Source organism: Oxyura jamaicensis, chromosome 13 (genome assembly GCF_011077185.1).
Source record: "Oxyura jamaicensis isolate SHBP4307 breed ruddy duck chromosome 13, BPBGC_Ojam_1.0, whole genome shotgun sequence".
Lineage (NCBI taxonomy): Eukaryota > Metazoa > Chordata > Aves > Anseriformes > Anatidae > Oxyura > Oxyura jamaicensis.
This window is the reverse complement of record NC_048905.1, coordinates 18,833,140-18,852,511: the sequence shown is the minus strand read 5'-3', so window position 1 is coordinate 18,852,511 and position 19,372 is coordinate 18,833,140. Positions and strand designations below refer to the sequence as shown.

General features: G+C 39.6%; 1 protein-coding gene across 2 annotated transcripts in view; it reads left to right on the top strand.

The window, feature by feature from the left end:
- LARS1 (leucyl-tRNA synthetase 1) overlaps positions 1-14,474 on the top strand; it is a 29,150-nt gene extending 14,676 nt beyond the window's left edge. Inside the window, exons 20-32 of one of the 2 annotated variants that reach the window (XM_035338642.1) lie at positions 667-879; positions 2,294-2,351; positions 3,267-3,330; positions 3,864-4,047; positions 4,313-4,403; positions 5,273-5,413; positions 6,013-6,153; positions 6,257-6,367; positions 7,485-7,595; positions 9,139-9,243; positions 10,404-10,499; positions 11,479-11,611; positions 14,269-14,474. In XM_035338642.1, coding sequence (XP_035194533.1) covers positions 667-879; positions 2,294-2,351; positions 3,267-3,330; positions 3,864-4,047; positions 4,313-4,403; positions 5,273-5,413; positions 6,013-6,153; positions 6,257-6,367; positions 7,485-7,595; positions 9,139-9,243; positions 10,404-10,499; positions 11,479-11,611; positions 14,269-14,474 — 1,654 coding nt within the window. Of the gene's footprint in view, positions 1-666; positions 880-2,293; positions 2,352-3,266; positions 3,331-3,863; positions 4,048-4,312; positions 4,404-5,272; positions 5,414-6,012; positions 6,154-6,256; positions 6,368-7,484; positions 7,596-9,138; positions 9,244-10,403; positions 10,500-11,478; positions 11,680-13,332; positions 13,629-14,268 lie in introns of those variants that run through there. The other variant, XM_035338641.1, reaches the window with a different exon arrangement.
- Positions 14,475-19,372: the final 4,898 nt, after the last annotated feature.

Genomic DNA, 19,372 nt, shown 5'->3' with positions numbered 1-19,372 from the left:
AGAACGTTTTTTTTTTTTTTTAAACTTGTGGATCCTACTTCTGGTAATTGCTGAAATGTGTCTTATTTGATAGTAATTTTGAATTAATTTGGTATCCCAGCTCTGTGTTGGTAATGGGAGGTGAAGGATGCACAGGAAACGGGACACATTTTTCCATGTAGCATGGTGATCTTGAATTGTACAGAAATTTTCTTGTACTCCTGCTATTCTACTTTCATGGACACCAGAAGGAATGACAATATGACCCAGTGCAAGGAATGCAGAGAAACTTACATACTAATAGGTTTTCAGTACAGAATTAAGATCACAAGTGGTGCCTAGAGGGGAGGGCATTTGTAAACTAAACAGTGGGGTTTTCAGGATGTTCAGGACTATACTTTAATTGCTTTTTCTTTACAGAAGTACTTATGGTTATTAGGAAATATCAAAGGGCATGTTAAGCAGGGCATAGCCTGAGCTGGTGCTTCTGAGTTCTAATTTTGTACTTGATTTTTGACTCTTTCAATTTTGAACAAAATACCTATATTCTTTTTGTTTGTGTTTGCTTTTCAAATGGGGCGTGTATTGTGAGAATGAATCAACAGATTTAAGAAGTTTTATTCAAAATGTTGTGGCTTGTAAGAGGAGTTTTTGATCTCAGATTGAGATGTCAGTAATTCTGTGCAGGGCACATCAAATGAGCAAAGAAGTTTGGGATTACATCTTCTTCAAGGCAGCTCCATTTCCTAAAACAGATATTCCAAAAGAAAAGTTGGACAAGCTAAAGGAGGAGTTTGAATTTTGGTATCCTGTGGATCTCAGAGTCTCTGGCAAAGATCTTGTTCCAAATCATCTCTCATACTACCTCTATAATCATGTGGCTATGTGGTCAGATCAAAGGTAAGTTTGGAACTAATGCAAAACAAAGGTGTGCAGGAGATAAAGCTGGAGTGTTTTTAGTTTTGATGGTTTTGCTAATTTTTTTTGACTACCTAACATTCAGCATTAGCTTAAAAACTTACTCTTCACAGTGTTTTTACCACTTTCTTTACCAGAAGTTACTGAAATTCAAGGCTTTTACCCTTGTTTGCCCCCCACCCCTCCCCCCCCGAATTCTTTAAAGATTTTAAGATACAAGGTTTTTTATGTATGGATTCTAAAATACTGGCTAAAGCAAAACTGAAATTTAACTGCATAATATGACTTTTAGCTTGTTGAAACCCTGCTCTAAGTGCTGGAATTCTTTCATGGAGCAATCGATTTGGCAGTTTAAATCATAGCTCTAGACCAAGCCTAAGGATTTGCATGTTCTAAATAAACGGTACCTTTTCTTGGTACTTCTTTAGAGGGTGCATGGAAAAAACATGTTAAAACAGCATTGCAGTATTTTTAAGGCTTTTTGAGAACTGGAGAATATACAGTAGCAACATCTAGCGATAAATCCATATGCAGCTGATACTGGAACCTCTGGTGTTTGCCACTATTTTTCATTTGTTTTGGCTGTCTATGGAGGCACAAAAAGCTCACAGTGAAACAGACGCATTAGAAAGAAAATGTATAAAAGTAAAGAATTAATCTTTACTGTAGCCTTCATTGACCTCCTTTATAAAAGTCAAGTGTGTTCTGTAAATATATCTTTCTATGGATTTTCTGGTGTTGAATCATATTCTTGCACTGAGATTTAAGTGAATTTATTATTGTTTTCTTAATTACTTCTCAAGAACCGTTGAAACTGTATGTGTATATTGTGTTGGACTGTAAAGGACAGGCTGAGAATTTTTGCCAGTCACACGGGGCTTTTAGAAAGATGTAGTTCCTAAGCATGAATACACTGTTTGTATTGCCTTGAACCACTAGTTAAAAGTTGTCTAAAACTGTACATAGGAAAAGTTGTTTCCTCATGTATAGTAATGATGATCTTGGAGAAGGAATCTGCTTCCTCCACTGGCTGAGATATGTGGGTTTGCCCAACAGAAGGCTGTGTAGCTCTATCCAGTGCTGTTGAGCAACGCTAATCACAGTCTTTTACATTAAATATAGCTGAAGGGAGGGTGGTGAGGTAAATGAAGTGTAATTGTTGGTGCAATGCTCCCTGCTTTGCATGTCAGCAATGGTGAGCCCTAGCCCTTATATTATAGTTCTTTTCATCTTCAAAGACACTCCTTGATTTTTTTTTTTAAAGCCACCTCTCTGGATACTTTCTGAAGATTCCATTTAAATCATTCATCCCAAACAGGAACACAAAATGTTTATTTTCTCTTCTAAAAGGAATATTTTTATTTAATTATACACTTTGCATCTTGTCTTCAAACAGAGAAAAATGGCCAGTAGCTGTGAGAGCAAATGGACATCTCCTTCTCAATTCTGAAAAGGTATAGTGAGGTTTTGTGTTTGTAGCTGTCAAAATAGGCACTTGCCAGCCAGATTGAAAAAAATCTATCTAGGAAATTAAAAGGAAGAAATTGTGAAAACTTCATTTCCTTCTTTGGTGCCCTCGAGTTTTTCATTCACTGGAGGCAAAGACGTGCCTTTCCTCTAATACTGTCTTAACTCTTTTCCCTGTTAGCTCTTGTATTGCTTCATCAGTTTAGTTAAGATTTCAGTGAATTTTTATTAAGTTTTAGGACAATTTAGAATGTAGAGTGCCTTTTTTGGACTGTGTTTTTGCCTTGTTAAGGCTTGGATTAGGTATAAGAAGAAGAAAAGGTTTGTGTGACTAACTTTGTAATTCCGAAAAGTTCTGAAATTGAACTTTATTGAATTTAAAAGTGCCTGAACCTTGGAAGTTGACCTTGGAGGCTGTCTAATTGAAACAAAGACAAGACAAAACAAACAAAAAACCACCAAGGCTCTACCTCAAAAATTGATGTAGGATAAGCTGAAAATGCCAATTTCAAAGTATTATTTTGATTCCAGAAATTCAATTCAGGTAAGTTTTGGGATTGAATTTTATTTACCAGTTATCCCATTCTTCCAAGTCTGATGAATTCTAGGATGGAAGCCAAATGAGACAGAAAGCAGCTACCATTTCCATGCAGTTGTGGTGTATGCAGACCTTAGTAGTAACAAGTTGTTCAAGTCTCAAGAAACGTTCAGGAATTGGATCAGTGCCTGCGAAATTTAGTCTGTCTTTACTATGAGATGTAGTTCAGTTTTACCAAAACTGCTTTTGCTGTGATTCATGAGAAAATATTTCTCAGTGGTTTCTCAAATTCTTGTTGTCTGTCTTGCTTATCCAACAGCAAAGTGAATGTAGGGGAAAACCAAGATTTTTCTATTTCTTTCAGATGTCTAAATCTACAGGCAACTTTCTTACACTAACTCAAGCTGTTGACAAGTTTTCTGCAGATGGTAAGTATGTTTTGACCTGCTTCTGTTTTTCAATTTTAGTCATTTTGGCATCATTAATGTTTTGCTCTGAAAGGAGCAGTGGATATATTGGAGTATTTAATTGCAGTAAATCTACCACTTACCAGCTGGTTTTGTTTGAAAAGCTGAACTTGATTTAGAAAACTGGGATGTGTGTTAAGACAACACCTGTTTAAATCCAAAACTTGTAGAAAGCCTCAGCACTGGAAGGTGCCTAGGATGGGTAAAAACCCATTCTTGCTGGAGGTCAAAACATCAGACAAATGCTGTTGTGTGTGCATAAATGTATGCCATGCTCTTTCTTGCATCCTCATGTTTTTTGAGCAGTGATTGTACTACTCTCCTGGTGTCTGTCTGATCTCCTTCCTCTTTATAAGGAGGGCAGTGTATGCATCATGGGTAAAGGGCATCTTTTGAGATATCTCTAGTAATTGACTTTGAGTCCCTTGCCTCCTACATCCCTATCTACCAGCTAATTGCATGCCAGCCATGTTAGCTAACGTGGTTTCTTTCAGGCATGCGTTTAGCCTTGGCTGATGCTGGAGACACTGTTGAAGATGCCAACTTTGTGGAAGCCATGGCTGATGCTGGTATTCTTCGTCTCTACACATGGGTGGAGTGGGTAAAGGAGATGATTGCAAACAGAGAGAGTCTAAGAAGCGGTCCTGCTAACACCTTCAATGACAGAGTCTTTGCTAGGTATTGTACAAAGGCTAATGTAGTTTGGTCCTTTTTTTTTTAATCTTGCTAGGATCATCTTTGTAGTGTTTTTTTTTTATTTATTTTTTTTTTATTTTTCTTTTTACAAGTTAACAAATTCCATAAAGCAGAACACATTTTTGGTTCACTTTTGGAATAGTGATTGTGTCATGCTACTGACATTGATAGTGTATTGATAGTGTTGTTTTCCAGTGTTGCTGTTAATTGAAGTGGACACTATTGATGATTTCACTTTCCTCCCTAGTGAAATGAATGCAGGCATAATGAAGACAGATCAAAATTATGAGAAGATGAATTTTAAGGAAGCACTAAAAACTGGCTTCTTTGAGTTTCAGGTAGGTGATCTCTTTTCAGGTGTAGAAAACTAATACTTGCCATTTATTACTTTTGTCTGGATTTCTTTTGATCCTAATGTCTGTGATCCTTAATTGTACCACTGAATTGGAATCCAAATTATATCAGGAAAAAAGGACCACTTCAGTAGTCTTAAATTACAAAGGTCTTTTTGTGACATTTTGCAAACGTCCAGAGGAGGGCACCTGTGATGCTGCAAATAGTTCTGATATCTAATATGACCAAAAAGCTCTTTAAAAAAAGATGCTATTGAGAAGAGTGTTTCCTTTTTGTTCCTTTGTAATAAGGAACTCTGCATAAGAAATACAGATGATAATCAACAGAATTGTTTGGAAGTAGAATGTTTTTTGATATACTCTATAAACTATGTCTCCAGAGTGTCTGCTGAACCATGCCACTTCACATAATTACAGAGACTCCTTTATGTGGTTCCTTTATGTTATTCAGGAGTGTGATTAAGTAGGCTGCATTGTATGCATAAGGATAGATCATATTCATTACCTTTTTCTTACTATTTAGTATCTTTGCAATTACTGAAAGTGTTAGTACCTGATAGACAGCTGTGGATATTTTAGTATGTTATGTCTGTTCAAAAAAACACTTTTTTTTGGAAGTACCATGCTATTGTACAATGATCATCCGACAGATATACACTTGCATGCTTAAGAATGTAATTCTTTTAATAATATATTATTGAGTTCTGAACTTGTTATATTCTAAAGGTATGCTAGAGCAAAGAATTGTGTTTTTTTAAGCGTTTCTCCATGTCAATTAATGTATTCACAATGGTTGTTTTAACATATATAACATTATTTTAACATTAACAGTGGTTAAACTGGCTTTATTTCAGGCAGCAAAAGATAAATATCGTGAGCTGGCAATAGAAGGAATGCACAGGGAGCTGGTGTTCCAGTTTATTGAAGTTCAGACTCTGCTGTTGGCTCCCATTTGTCCCCACTTATGTGAACACATCTGGTCACTGCTGGGAAAGGTACTATTATATGTTTCAGTTTCATTTTTTTAATTCATAGGTATGCTTTCACTGATTTTTTAGTAAGGCTAGTATCAGACTTGTGGATGCCATTCATATGCAGGTAAAAGAAACATCTGTCCTGTATTAGTGTATGAATTGCAGTAATAGGTTATCATCCATATCACAGCAAGCATATTGAATTAATCTGTGTATTTGTGGTTACTGTAATGATATATGTAACTTTCATACAAGTCACTTTGACTATCTTCTCACTGAGAGGTGAACTAAAATTAATCCAAATAATGAAACATTTCTACATTTATGCATGAAAATTAGCTTTTGAACTTGTGTTGGCAGGTAAACTGGAGAAATAAGTACTTGTAAGTGAAGTTACATAGCTATATGGCAGGTGTACTTGTATATGTAATCTTTAACATACTTGCAAATTAGTGCTTGTTGGCTGCATACTTAATCCTTTACAACTGAGTTATCGGTGGGTGCTCATTGAGGTTCAAACTGTATAAACCAGTTTCCACTTCAGCTATGATGGTTTGAAAAGCCACCAGACACTAATATATTTTTATCTCAGTGCATTTAATTTCTTCCTTTCTTCAAAGCCTGATTCCATCATGAAAGCCTCATGGCCACTAGCGGGTCCTGTGGATGAGATATTAATTCACTCTTCTCAGTACCTCATGGAAGCAGCTCATGAGCTCAGACTTCGTCTCAAGAGCTTCATGGCACCTGTGAAAGGAAAGGTGAAGTGTACTAAGTTATCATTAAGTTTTCATACTCAGTAATTCTGGATTGCCTTAGAACTCCCTCCTGATGTTACTTTTTTTTCCCCTATTGTTCCCTTAGAAAAGTACTAAAGAACCTTCCCAGAAGCCTTCTCATTGTACCATCTACGTGGCAAAGAACTACCCACCTTGGCAGCACACCACCTTATCAGTTCTACGCAAGCACTATCAGGTGACTGCTCTTGTTTCTTTGAGCTGCTTACCTGCTTTCTTGTACTCTTATTTTCTATCTCTAAAGAAACCTATAAGCTGTAACTTGCTACCAGATTACTTAAATATGGGACAGTTTTAATTTCCTTTATGCTTTTATATCCGTCTAGTAGTTTTCAGTGCTTAATGAAGATGTTCCAAGGAATACCACTAATTCGATGGTATGACCTTGTTCCTTTTGACAATTTTTGAGTGAAAACTGGCCCATGTTTTGTTATTTTTCATTTTTAAATTGATAAACTTTTAAAATACTCTCTTTCCCAGGAGTATTTCTGAGGCAATGTTGTTGACTAAGAGATTAATGTTACTATCAAGTGGGCTTAAAAGCATTTTGTGATCTCTAAGTAGGTGTATACCATTCAGTGATGTTGCAAGAAATATGTTGAAATGCAATATATCTGTCATAAGCAGAAGTAATTATCTTCTGTGAAAGCAGAAGAGTCTGCTTCTGATGTGGAAGCTGGTGAGAATGGCTTTTGGCATGCTGATGAACCATCATCTTTTCCAGCTTAAACAATCAGCGTTGTAGCTGGTAGATGAGTTACGACTCTCAATGTGCAATATTGAGTTAAAACAATGTTCCTCAAGTGAAACTTGTCTTTAGAGTATTAAGCTTGGGGAATTCTATAGCCTTTCTTGTATCAGTATTGAATTCTGCTGTTCAGTCTGATGCACCGACTTGGACCGTTGGCAAATATCTGAAATATGAATGCAAAATACAAACAATTTGGGAAAACCACTGCATGAAAATCTGCTTGAGGCAAGACTTAAATGTGGATTTAAAATGCGTTTTAGCAGATAATTCAGGTACATTAGTATATAGTCAAAGGCAAGATTGAAGAAAACACAGAATAATACTGAGTTGCTTCAATGGCAGTAGATAAGTAGTTTTGGTCAAGATTTTAGTCTTACTTCTAAAATGTTTTAAAAGGATGAGAAAATGGTTATGTGGAAATCAATGATAATAATAGTGTTTGCTGGTATTTTGGGAAAGTGTGAAGGATTTATGATATTAAAGGGCAAGTAGTTACCTTTTAAATGATGCCTATTCTTTTTAATGTATATTCATTAATATTTAGGTCAGTGGAGGTCAACTGCCAGATAATAAAGTAATTGCCAGTGAGCTTAGCAACTTGCCAGAGCTGAAGAAGTATATGAAGAAGGTTATGCCTTTTGTTGCCATGATTAAGGTAAGTGTTAGAGGGACACTTCTTGTATAGAAAAAGGTTAGTGGTGTCCTGGGCTGCAGTGGGCAAAGTATTGCCAGCAGGTTGTGGGACTTGATCCTTACCTTCTGCTCAGCACTGGTGAGGACGTCCCTCTAATGCTGTGTCCAGTTTTAAAATCTTTTTGACTCTATATGTGATTTGTACATGTTGTGAGGGACTAGTAATGAAAAAGTCATAAAGTTTAAGGGAAAAAGTAACATTTTTACACCAATTAAGAAGTGGCTTTTAAAAAATGTATTTATTAATGCCTTCTACTTCTTAACCTTATGTTTGTCATATAAATGCTGTTTTAAAGCATTCTCTTGCCCGCTGTCTAAGGTCATTCTAATTATTCTGTTTTGTGATAGCTCAAACTTTTAGAGGAATAGAAAGCACAAAGCAGCTATGAAGCTGTCTGTATAAGTGAAGTTTTTAAAAAGAGGTAGTATTTTATTAGATCAGCTAGTACAGTTTAAACAGATCAGACATGCTTTCAATCATACGAGTAAGTTTAGGTCTGAAACAGGCCTGGTTTTTGATAGCATTCATCTGGCAATAGTTAATGATTCTGCTGCATGCAGGGAATGGGTCGGCATGCTGAGGCTTACCCGATAATTGATCCTTGCCCTTTAGAAGATGATCAGTAAGCGATTACGTATAAATACATAGAAACTTCTGAACTCAAATTCCTTCAACCAGTATATTGTTCTGTGAAACTGATTATTCAACGGTTCCGATGTACGAAAAGCATTTTTGCTTTTGCTCCCTATTTCTTCAAAAGAATGTAAACATAGAAGAAGCTTTGGGATTTAAGCAAAGGGAAGAAATTCATTGTTAATTTAGGGAATCTTGTACATTAAACTGACGAGGAAACTACTGCCAGGATAAGTCTGATGGAGCAGAGCTTCTAAAGAGACATCTGGCTCAGCATATGAAAGTGAGAAAGGGACAGGTTAAATTCCAAAGATGAAGTTCATTTTTTAAATTTTTTTTTTTATATTGCCTTTAATACTTTGGATCTTGTGATTTGTTTTTGGTTTTCTATACTAATTAAGTTACCTTTATGTTAATATATACAGTGATTGTTATTTCGCTGCGGAGAACTTGTTTTACAACTGTTGTGAACGTGTCCAGTTGTTGTATGCTCATTCTTTGTTTTAAACTAGGTCATAAGACTAAATTTCCTGCTGTGAAATAGCACTGAAATGCTGACGTACTTGGAGAATTCTCAACCTGCACATTAAATTGAGATTATAAGTAACTAAATATAAAACACCTTTTGAATTCTATATTAAAGATGTGTTATAATTCCTCTTACTCCTCCCATCAGTGACACTAATGCCCTGAGGAAGAAACCCTATTACGGGAGAATTGTTGCTCCTATGCTAGCATATTGTGCCAGCAGAGAGCTCTTATATTTAAAAGCCTGTTCTTTTCATGACTGATGTATGTTGCTTGCCATTTTGAAGCATTATTTTACTTGCAGTGTTCAGAGGGTTTTAATCCATTTTTTTTCCTCTGACAGGAAAATCTGGAGAAGAATGGTTCACGTGTTCTTGATCTGGAACTGGAATTTGATGAACAGGCGGTGCTCATGGAGAATATTGTCTATTTGACAAATTCCCTAGAGGTTAGTTTATATTGCCATATTTGTTGGTTGGTTCTTACTGGGATAGCTGGAGGACCTGCAGCCTTTCCAGAGACACTTTCGAAGAGACGTTTTTCTCAAACCTAACCAACATCTTACATTTTTCAACTGAAGAAATGAGAAGGAGATGTTCATGGGCATCATTAGTAAGAATGAGCACAGCCTCGCATCTTCAGACTCTTACAATGGCACGTGTTAACTCTAGCAGATTACTTCACCCTCTCCAAGGAGTGGATACTAGGCAGGGTTTTTAAAACTGTTATATTGTGAAAGGCCAGTCTAGAAGCATTTATGCCAGTTTCATATGATAACCAAAATACTTGAATGAGGGAACAGCTCAGGCAGGTTTATAAGAAATAGCTTGTTTCAAGAATTAGAAGTTTCAAAAATATGAACTACAAAACTTCGTTTTTTTTTTTTCACCTGTGCAATATGTAATAAATGTGGGTTCATTGGATTGCTCCTATATCAGAGCAAAGTCAGGAATGAGCAATAACTTTTGCTGTAATACGTGTAAATTTGCAAAAACAAACAAAAACCAACCAACCAACAACAACAACAACAAAAAACACTAAACTGGTGGAAGAAGCAGTTGTCCTGCTAAATGGTGGAACTTTCATGCAGGAGAATGTACAGAAGCATAGGAATTTGACTACTAAATCATACGAAGTTTAACAGGAGTTGTCATTTTCTGTACTAGGGCATAATAACTCCATATTTCTGGATAAGCTGGGAACTGGCTGGCTGTCTATCAAGTTTGCCATGAAAGACACTGTGGTTACTATGGAGCTGTCAGGTTTAATGCAAGTTTAATGTGAGTGTGCTGTCACTGCAAATGAGCCATGCTGTTTGTTGACCTACATTAGAAAGAGTTATCTATACAGAAAGTGATTTGGGAAGTCATCCTTCTCATCCCTGCTGAGCTCAAATTCAGAGAACGTGTCAGTGTTTTGCCCCTGTCTCATCCTCCCCCATTCCCTACCTCCATTGTTAAAAAGGATGATGAGAAATTGCAGCTTGTTGAACAGAGGACCACCAAGAATGTTAGGGGGGACCTGGAGTGCTGGAGGTCTGGTAACTCCTGTTGCTCCCTCCAGAATGATTAAACTCCTGTTTACATGCACACATACCCTTTCTTACAGCTGGATCACATTGAAGTGAAGTTTGCTTCTGAAGCAGAGGATAAAATAAAAGAAGAATGCTGTCCTGGAAAACCGTTTTCTGTATTCAGAACTGAGGTAAAATCAGAAATTTAGATACTGAAAATCTGAAAAGTTAGAACAATCCCACAAGCATGCCAATTAAAAGTTTGTTCAGATATATAAAGAGGAATTTTTGCCCTTAACCTAACACCTATTCAAGACAGGAAACACTTCCCAAAGTAGTTGTAGCTGTATATTAGGGGGCAGGGGAAATAGTAAATGTGGCTGTAATTGTATCTTAGCCTCAAGGCTCTTTAGGTCAAATCTTTAAATTGTGCTGACTGGGAGACTGTTAAAAATGAGTGACTTGAGCATCAGCATACACTTATATTTGTTTCTTTGAGCCACGCGCCTCGATTACCACTCTTTAGATAACTAAGTGGTATTCTAGTTAAAACACAGGCCGGAAATAGAGAATTGAGTAGTCTTGATTCTACTGGTCTTGTGTGAGTGTGACTGAATCTCCCTTTACTGCTGTTGTTTAGAAATTCTGGCAGCGTTATACTTTTTTTTGAAGGTGCTTTAAATTTCTGTGTGAAACTTAGCTTGCTGAATCCTAAGGTGTTTTTTAATATTTTCAGTGACTATCTGTTAGTTTATAATGGGCTGATAAACTGCATTCAGTTGCATAAAAATAAAAGGCTATGAAATTATTCCTACAGGTCAGTGTAATGGAGTCCTGAAAGAATTAGTGAGTAATGTGTAAGATTAGTGAAACTCTATGGCAGTAGTATCATACATGAATATTTCTAGCTGTAATACTTTTCAACAGTAAAAATTTCATTGATTTCCCTAAATATATCCTAAAAAATTATGCATACTTATGGCTTATATTATAAAGATTGCTGAGAGTACTTGCATTCTGCCAGTGGCAGTCAGTGTTTCTAAATTAAGGTTATCCATCCAGAATATTTGTTGATAGATTATGTTTATTTGTTTTATTTGCATGTTTCCTCTGAGGCTTTGATCACAAACACAGACTTTGCCTTTACTGTTATTACCAACTCTCTTATAGCCCGGTGTGTCTGTGTTTTTGGTGAACCCTCAACCATCAAATGGCCACTTCTCTACAAAAATTGAAATCAGACAAGGAGATAATAGAGAGACAGTGATCAGGCGCTTAATGAAGATGGACAGAGGAATCAAAGGTAAGATACTAGCACAGAAGTACAGCTACCACGTGCTGATCAGATTGACATTTCTGGGAGCGAAGTGGGAAGAGAAGGCTACTGAACTTTGTGCTGCTGTAATAGATGCTTTGAAAGAAGCAAAAAGTTTTGTGTTTGAAAAAGAAAAGAGAGAACATAAAAATAAATAGTCTTTTCTACAGGTTTTCCCTCATTATTCTTTTTTTATGCTACTGGTATACTGAAACTTATTTTCAGCCAGAGATTGCTATGGATGATATCTTCTGCTTCTGTTTTGAATTTCCAAGAGAGAGTTGGTCCCATCCATAAGTGGTTATAGGGAGTTTCTGCCACTTCTATTTTGGATTTTTCTATTTAGCTTAAGGTGAAGTAATTTCTAGAAAAATAATGAAGTTAATATTTTTTCTTGTTTAGGCTTCTTTGCATTTTTTAAACTTGTAATAATACTCAACCTGTGGATATAACTTCCGTGGCAGAAGTTCTTTTCATTGTATCTTAGATTTGTCTGCATTGGTACAAGTTACTTGTTGATAATATTTGGTACATTGTCTCCTCATATAATTTCTGTACAGGTTCACAGTCTAAAACTTTTTATTTTGCTTAGAATTGGTTTGCTAAATTGCTCAATAACCTATCAATTACCCTTAGCTTATGCAAAGCTGGAACGAGTAACCCACTGTGCAAAATTGTTTAATACTTCTTTTGAATCCTGGACTATTTCTTTCCTCTCTACTCTTTCTATTAGTGCTTCATTTTTTATGATAGATTTTGAACTATGTAGTGGTAAGAGTCAGTAAGCATCAGAACTTCTCTGAAAGCACTCAGTCCATGGGCAGCAGTGAACAACATTGTGAAAGCATTAAGACATGCATTTTATCACCTGTGAAGCCCGACCTTAGCAGCATTTAAACTGTTGTAGCACTACGTAGTCCGTTCCCTGATGTTAGCTGGTTTCCAGTAATGCAGACCCAAGCAAGGGCAGCTGGGGAGACAACTTGCTGTTGTGCCTGACAGCATCACCCCTGCTCGCTTGCCAGAGGTGGTTGTCCTGGTAGAGGTGCAGTGGTGGCTCACATCAAGGTCTCCAGGCAGAACTGAGTGTGCTGCTTTTGCTGCTAGCGCTTTTATTTGGTGCTTGTAGAGTTCTGTGGAGTGGCTGGTGTTCTGTGGTTTAGGGATCTGAATTCCACCACAGTAACTTCTGTAGGGATGGATTTTCTTTTCTGATGAAAATCCTGTGATTGCCCATAAGTGCTATGTGTCCTCTTGCTTCTTTGCTTTCTAAATAGCTTTCTGCCCAATAACCTCACACAAGTCTTATGCTGCCACGTAGGTTCTTCAGGCGATAGGCACTGACATGACAAGGTGATGATGAAAACAGCATCTCATCACTGTCTCATTGTGTGGCACTGAGAAAATCTTAGCCTCCTTCCTTGTTCTTTGGATTGTTGCAGTTGGAATAAAAGCTGCCTCTTGAGAGTGCTGCTATGGTCAGTTTAAATGTTTGTGGTATCTTGACAGTCTAAAGGTCTTCTTTAGATGTAACAATATTTCAGGATGTTCCCCCCTCCTTTTTTTTTTTTGGTTGTTTTTAGAAATAAACAGTTTGTTTTTCAGCCTGCTTGTTTACAATTATAGTATTCCTTGCCTCTCCAACTCCTTGGAAAGGTATTTTAGGAAAATACAGAATAACGTGGTAAAGTTTCATATCAAACATCTTTGAAACAAACATGAAGTTTCTGGCCAGTGTAATGAAAGAAAATAGCTTTCTTAAAGGACCAGCAGCTGTGTTTGTGTTGAAGAATGCAGAAATTAAGATTCAAGCAAATCTGAATCACTGTAGAGCTGGGCATTAAAGGAAAGATGGACTTGATCCAAAAGCTTGTGACAGCAGAAATGTCTTTTCTTTCCTTATTTTTCAACAGCTTGTGTTTATATTAACGTTTATCTGTCTAACAAAGACAACTGCCCATTGATGGTGCGCACAGAGGGAGGAATATACGATAACGTGTAGCAATATGCACTTGGGGAAGTGTGCTGTGTGCGTGGCAATGTGTATGCATATCTACTACCCTACTGCTGAGTGAGTGTTTTAAAATGATGGAAAAAAAGTGACTCTTCATAGCTTTTCATCGTTTCCAGAAGGTGTCACTGTTCTGTTGGTGCACAGGGGGTGGGAGGTTGTCCTTGGAGGAAGGCTTGGCTAAAAGATCTGAGGCTTCACAGTGATTTTCCTGGTCTGCTTAGCAATCTTTTATTGGTGTGAATTTTAAAATGGAATTGTATTTACAAAAATCCTCACCTTCCTCTTTCTCGCAATCCCTGAATTATTTCCTCAGAAAATGAAGACAGTAACTGCAGTTACTCGTAGCTGTCACAGAAACAAATAAGGGAAAGTTAATGCCTAGATGTGGTGTTGGGACCTGGGGATAAAACAGACAAATACTGTTTCTGCTAGTAATGTGCTCTGTAACCACTGAATGACATCTCTGTAGTGGCTTTAAAACTTAATGTGAATAGTATCCCTGAGAGAATATATTTCCTTGGGGAAGATATTTTAGGAGTACCAAGTATTAAGTGTTGTTTTGGTTAACTTATTTGATGCTATAGCTTGTGCGTAGATCCTGTAACCTAATTAGCGAGTCTTTTCATTGCAGATCTCTCTAAAGTGAAACTGATGAGGTTTGATGATCCTGTACTTGGACCCCGCCGTGTTCCAGTCCTTGGCAAAGAAGAAGTGGAGAAAACACCTATTCTAGAGCAAGCCATCTTCCATATTGACCTGGATGAGAAACGTGTTCACATTACTGAGAATGGCCTCACGAAGGACATCGGTGACACAATTGTTTATTTAGTTCATTAAACTGGCACATACGTGGCTCGATTCCTGACAGTGAGAAGGTTCATAGAGTGACTTTGAAAGCATTTGTAACGAACAAAGATGCTTATTTGTTCTTAAAGAAAATAAAAACACCCCAAACAACCTAATTAGGTGTGCAAGTTTGTCCCTACTCTTTTAAATGTGGATATAATAAAACTTAATAAAACTATTTTCCTCTGGCCATTTGGCTATGCTTCCTGTTTTTATTTTTTTAATTAAAAAAAAATCCCAAATGTTAACCTGACAAATCCTCCTTTTAAGCTTTTCAACTGTGGCCTATTTTCAGAATCATTTTCGAGTACCACATGGAGAGAAGTTGGTTGTGAGTATCCCGTAATAGAGGGGAAAACATTGCTTGTACGCTTACGTGTTTTACTTTTCCATGACCCCAGTGACTGAACACCGTTACGGTATTGTTACATGGACTTACCAGTTCAGAAGTAACTTGATACTGGGGAAGTCTGGGTGCGTGTTGCCCACACCTGAATGTCATTGCATATTTGGCTTCCTTGGAGCAAATTTGTCTCCAAGGCTGAGAACAGAAGTTTCTGACCAAAGATATGAACAAGGGGTTTCCAAATAACTTGAATTAGATGCTAGATTTGCTCTCTGATCTCCAGGTGAGAAGGCTACTGTTCTGGGTAACTGCTAGCAAAAGCAGTACGTGGTAAAACTAAAACTTGCACTGCCCTGGGTAGCAAGGTGGGACACATAAATGGACAATTCCCAGCTACGTGTGTTGTGATCACCACGGCTCTACGAAAAAGTTATCAGGTGAAGTGAACTGATCATTCCCTTGTACAAAAGCACCATCATCAGTTCCAGGAAGCAGGGAATACAGCAAAAAACCATCACTGTATCTGGCTGCTGACCTGTCAATAACCCGAGCAGAGAAAAGTTACTTCAGAGGTTCAGAGCAATACATTTTGCTTTGGTGCACGGAGCTGGTTGGGAAGCCTGGGGTGTGCGTGTGCAGTTGTTTTTTTCTCCCATAAAGGGGAAGTTAACCAACGGTGGTGTTCCCTACGCGCTCAGTGTTTGAGTGAATCAGACAAATTGATTCTTAATCAGCAAGGTAGAGCTAATAAGCTGGATTTTTTTTTTTTTCTGGAACTGTGTGTTGGCTTCCAGGAGATGTCACTGCTGTGCTGGTTCAGGTGGTTTTTTTTCTCTCTAGTAAAAGCTAATAACAGGATAAAGAGTTTTTTTGTGTGTGTTGGATTTCTCACGTTATTAAGAAAATACTGGCCTTTCCTAATATTCTCCCTGGTATGATTTTAGTTTAAAAGAAAAAAAAAATCTGGAGATTTTTTTTTTAACCTGAGTATGTTTTTTGAAGGATATAATTGCATGGGTACAAGAACAGGCCTATTTATTTCCCAACTTCCAATTTTCTGCTGTCGTGCTGTGGGACATTTCCTTTACTTTCATTGTCCTTCGGTTTTCCTCTATTCAGAAGAAAGTACAGATACTTTTCTCAGAAACGCTACGAGCCATAAATAACATCACGGAAGGAAGTTAACGGTTTGGAAGAAGTTCAGTGGAAAATCAAGGGACCTCGGTGGCGTCCCTTGACGCCAAGACAAACTGGATGGAATCTGAGGCTGCACAGCAATTTCCGACATGTGAAACTAAGCTCAAATCAGAATGCAGATGTTTTGATGTCTGGATTTTTCCAAAGCACAGTGAGTACGTGTCTGTGGTCGTGCCCTGCTGCGCCTCTCACAGTGTGCAAGAGATGGCAGCTTTGATTCAGGTTGTCTCCTGTGTGCATCCTGCCTGGAGCGAGCTCATATCGAGACGAACGTGGGGAACCAGGGCAATGGGGAACTCTTTTTTTCCACCCATGTGCCTGTTATGCAGGCACTTGGTGAATTTGCCTCATTTACAAAACAAAAAAATTACTGTATTAAGTTTCCCCTGATATTAGTAAAGTGTTTGGCCAATTGACAGGATTCAGATCTGGTGTTAGGAAGGAACGTTTTGAAGGAGGAATATATTTTGGCTGCCCCACAGAAGCGCTGAAGCTGCACCTAACTCCTTGTTCGAGGGATTTCTCTCTGTCCTCCTGGGCCGACTCAGCCGAGTGCTGTATCTGAGGACCTCCTGCCGTCCCAGCAGCGGGGCGGGCTGCTGCTCACCTGTGGCCTCGCGTTCCTCTGGCTGGATTGCTGCCGGCCTCTTTGGAATAGTGCAGAACAGCCAGCTCTGAGTTCTGCCTGGTAATTGCTGTGAGTTTAAGGGTGGAAAGATGTGCTAACGCTCGTGTCTGTGGAGCAGTACCAGAAGTAATGAAGTGTTTGCCCAGTACCAACGCCTCCACTGGGGCCACAGCCAGGCAGTGGTGTCTGTGGGGCACAGGGGGTGGCAGCAGGGGGGCAGTGGGCCCGGTGGCTGGAAACGATGCCGCTGCCTGCAGCGTGCGGTGCCCTCACCGCTGGGTTTGCTCAGGTTCCTCCAGCAAGCGGATGCATTTCTTTCCACCCCTGGTGAGGTTGTTGCTCCGTGGTGAACACTGCTGAGATCCTGTTGCTATTTATTCCTTCCTAGATGACCCCTGGGGATGGGACTTCTTTTTCTTGCTGGCCTCAAAAGGGGAGTAAGGTTAGGAGGCTGATCCTTGGCTAATGCTATAAATAATCTGGTACAGTATAAAAATCTATATAGAAACCGTATAGGTGATGAGAAATGAAAGCTCCCTGTTGCATATTTCACTAAAATATCTTGTTTCTGACACAAGACTTAAGTAGGGCTGCCTCTGACTCAGGAATTCAGTTCAGAGAAGTTTATTAATCCCTGTGGGTTTTGCTGGCAGAAGAGAGAATTATTGACTCTGTAGCACCAGCAAGTATCCAGGATCTATATTTTGTTTAAAGCAGTCACAGTTATTCTTCAACACTGTCTCGCTGTGTGAGAAGGATTGCTTGACCTTTGGTGAATTGTTTCCCGCTGAAGAGGGGAGCAGCTGAAGCCACTGTGTGAGTTAGGGGTGCACAGCGGCTGCTGAGCAGCAGGGCGGCTGCCAGGGAACGGCTACAAGCGAGGTTATTTTAGAATGGTCTCTTTAATATTTGTGCAGCGCTTCCAAGGGGTCACCGTTAATATTGAATGGTTCTTGAGCTGTCCGTGTATAGAGAGGAGCCTGGAGCAGGACGGGCCACGGCACCCCCTCTGCACGCACCCCCTGGCAGCGGCCTCGGTCTTGCTCCTTCCCCAGCTCTGAGGTCCTCCCGCAGGTAAGGCAAACGCAGGCTTTTGGTTGCTTTTTCTGGTTGATGGGCTTTTTTGTTCCTGTTTTAGGCCGGTCAGTTTGGTCATGCAATTGTGTTGCAGGGTCTGGTTGCTTAACCTTGAAAGCCCCTCCCTGATCCCCAGGGCCCTGCTCTGCGTGGCTTCCAGCAGCTGCCTTCGGAGAGTTGTAGCTGGTGCTGGGCACAGCTGACGTCCAGGTACAACTCCAGCCGCTACCCAAACCACAGATTAGGCAGAAGGGCTGAGGCCGTATTGTTTCCCCACTTTTGGCATTTTTAAAGAAATCACTTAAACCCTGCAGGGATTTCATAGAGAGGGACTTACAGGTGAATTTAACAGAATGGGAAGCGCTGTATTTCTATAACAGCGTGTTGTTATAGTACCGTCATTATTATGCTAAACCAGATTTAAACAATGTGATTCTATAGCAAAGGTCCTAGAGCATCAGTTCTGCTGAAGATGTTGTGTTTTGCTAGATGTATTTACTTCTGAATTGCAAACAAAAGGCAATTTAAATGAATTGCGAGAGACTGTGATAGCAAAACATTATTGAATTTACTTCGGGCAATAGCAGTGAGAGAAAACCAACACATCCAAATGGGAGTCAGCACTGTCTGAGCAGGTGCTCTGAGGCTGGTGCAGCTTATGCTCAATTCCTTTGTTCCTCCTGGAACAATGCTGCACAGAGTTTGAAGACTCTTCACTACTGTTGGGGCCACAGCTAGAAAAGGGTTTTCATTCATCCAGCGAGCAGCACCGGGTCAGCAGGCAGAGGAGATGACACCTGGAACCCAAAATGTGTCGGGACTAAATTCAGTGTGGGGTGTAGCTTTTGCCATAAATACAGGAAATTTGTTGGAATTCAAGCAAGGTTTTGAAACACGCGCACATTAGAAAAGGACCCCTTTTCCTGTGGCATAAATCTGTTCCTATAGTATAAAGCTGTTGGGGATCTGGGACCGTCAGCTGAGATTTTTCTTGTCTAGCAGCCTTGAAAATTTTTGGCCATACAGCTGTGCAGGTTTATTTCCCAGTGCATTTGGGAAAGACAAAGACAGGCTGAGGGAGTTGGGGATGTTCAGCCTGGAGAAGAGAAGGCTCCGGGGAGACCTTACAGCAACCTTCCAGTACCTAAAGGGGGCTACAGGACAGCTGGGGAGATGGACTGTTCATCAGGGATTGTGGTGATAGGACAAGGGTCACAGCTTTAAACTAAAAGAGGGGAGATTTAGATGAGATATACGCAGAAATTCTTCACTCAGAGGGTGGTGAGGCACTGAGCAGGCTGCCCAGAGAAGCTGTGGATGCCCCATCCCTGGAAGTGCTCAGTGCCAGGCTGGACAGGTCCCTGGGCAGCCTGGTCTGGTGGGAGGTGTCCCTGCCCATGGCAGGGGGCTGGGATTAGATGATCTTTGAGGCCCCTTCCAACCCAAACCTTCTGTGACTGTGATGTGCCCCACTGCTACGGCTGGGACCGCGGTGTTGGGTCGCTCCTTCAGCCTGCGCGGCCGGGCGCTGCTGGGGCAGGGAGCCCAGCGCCTCCCCCCTCGGGCCGGATCCATGCAGCGGGCGGCGGGGCGAGAGGAGCCCCGTCCTGGGGGCCCGCTGCCACAGCCCTGCATCCGCAG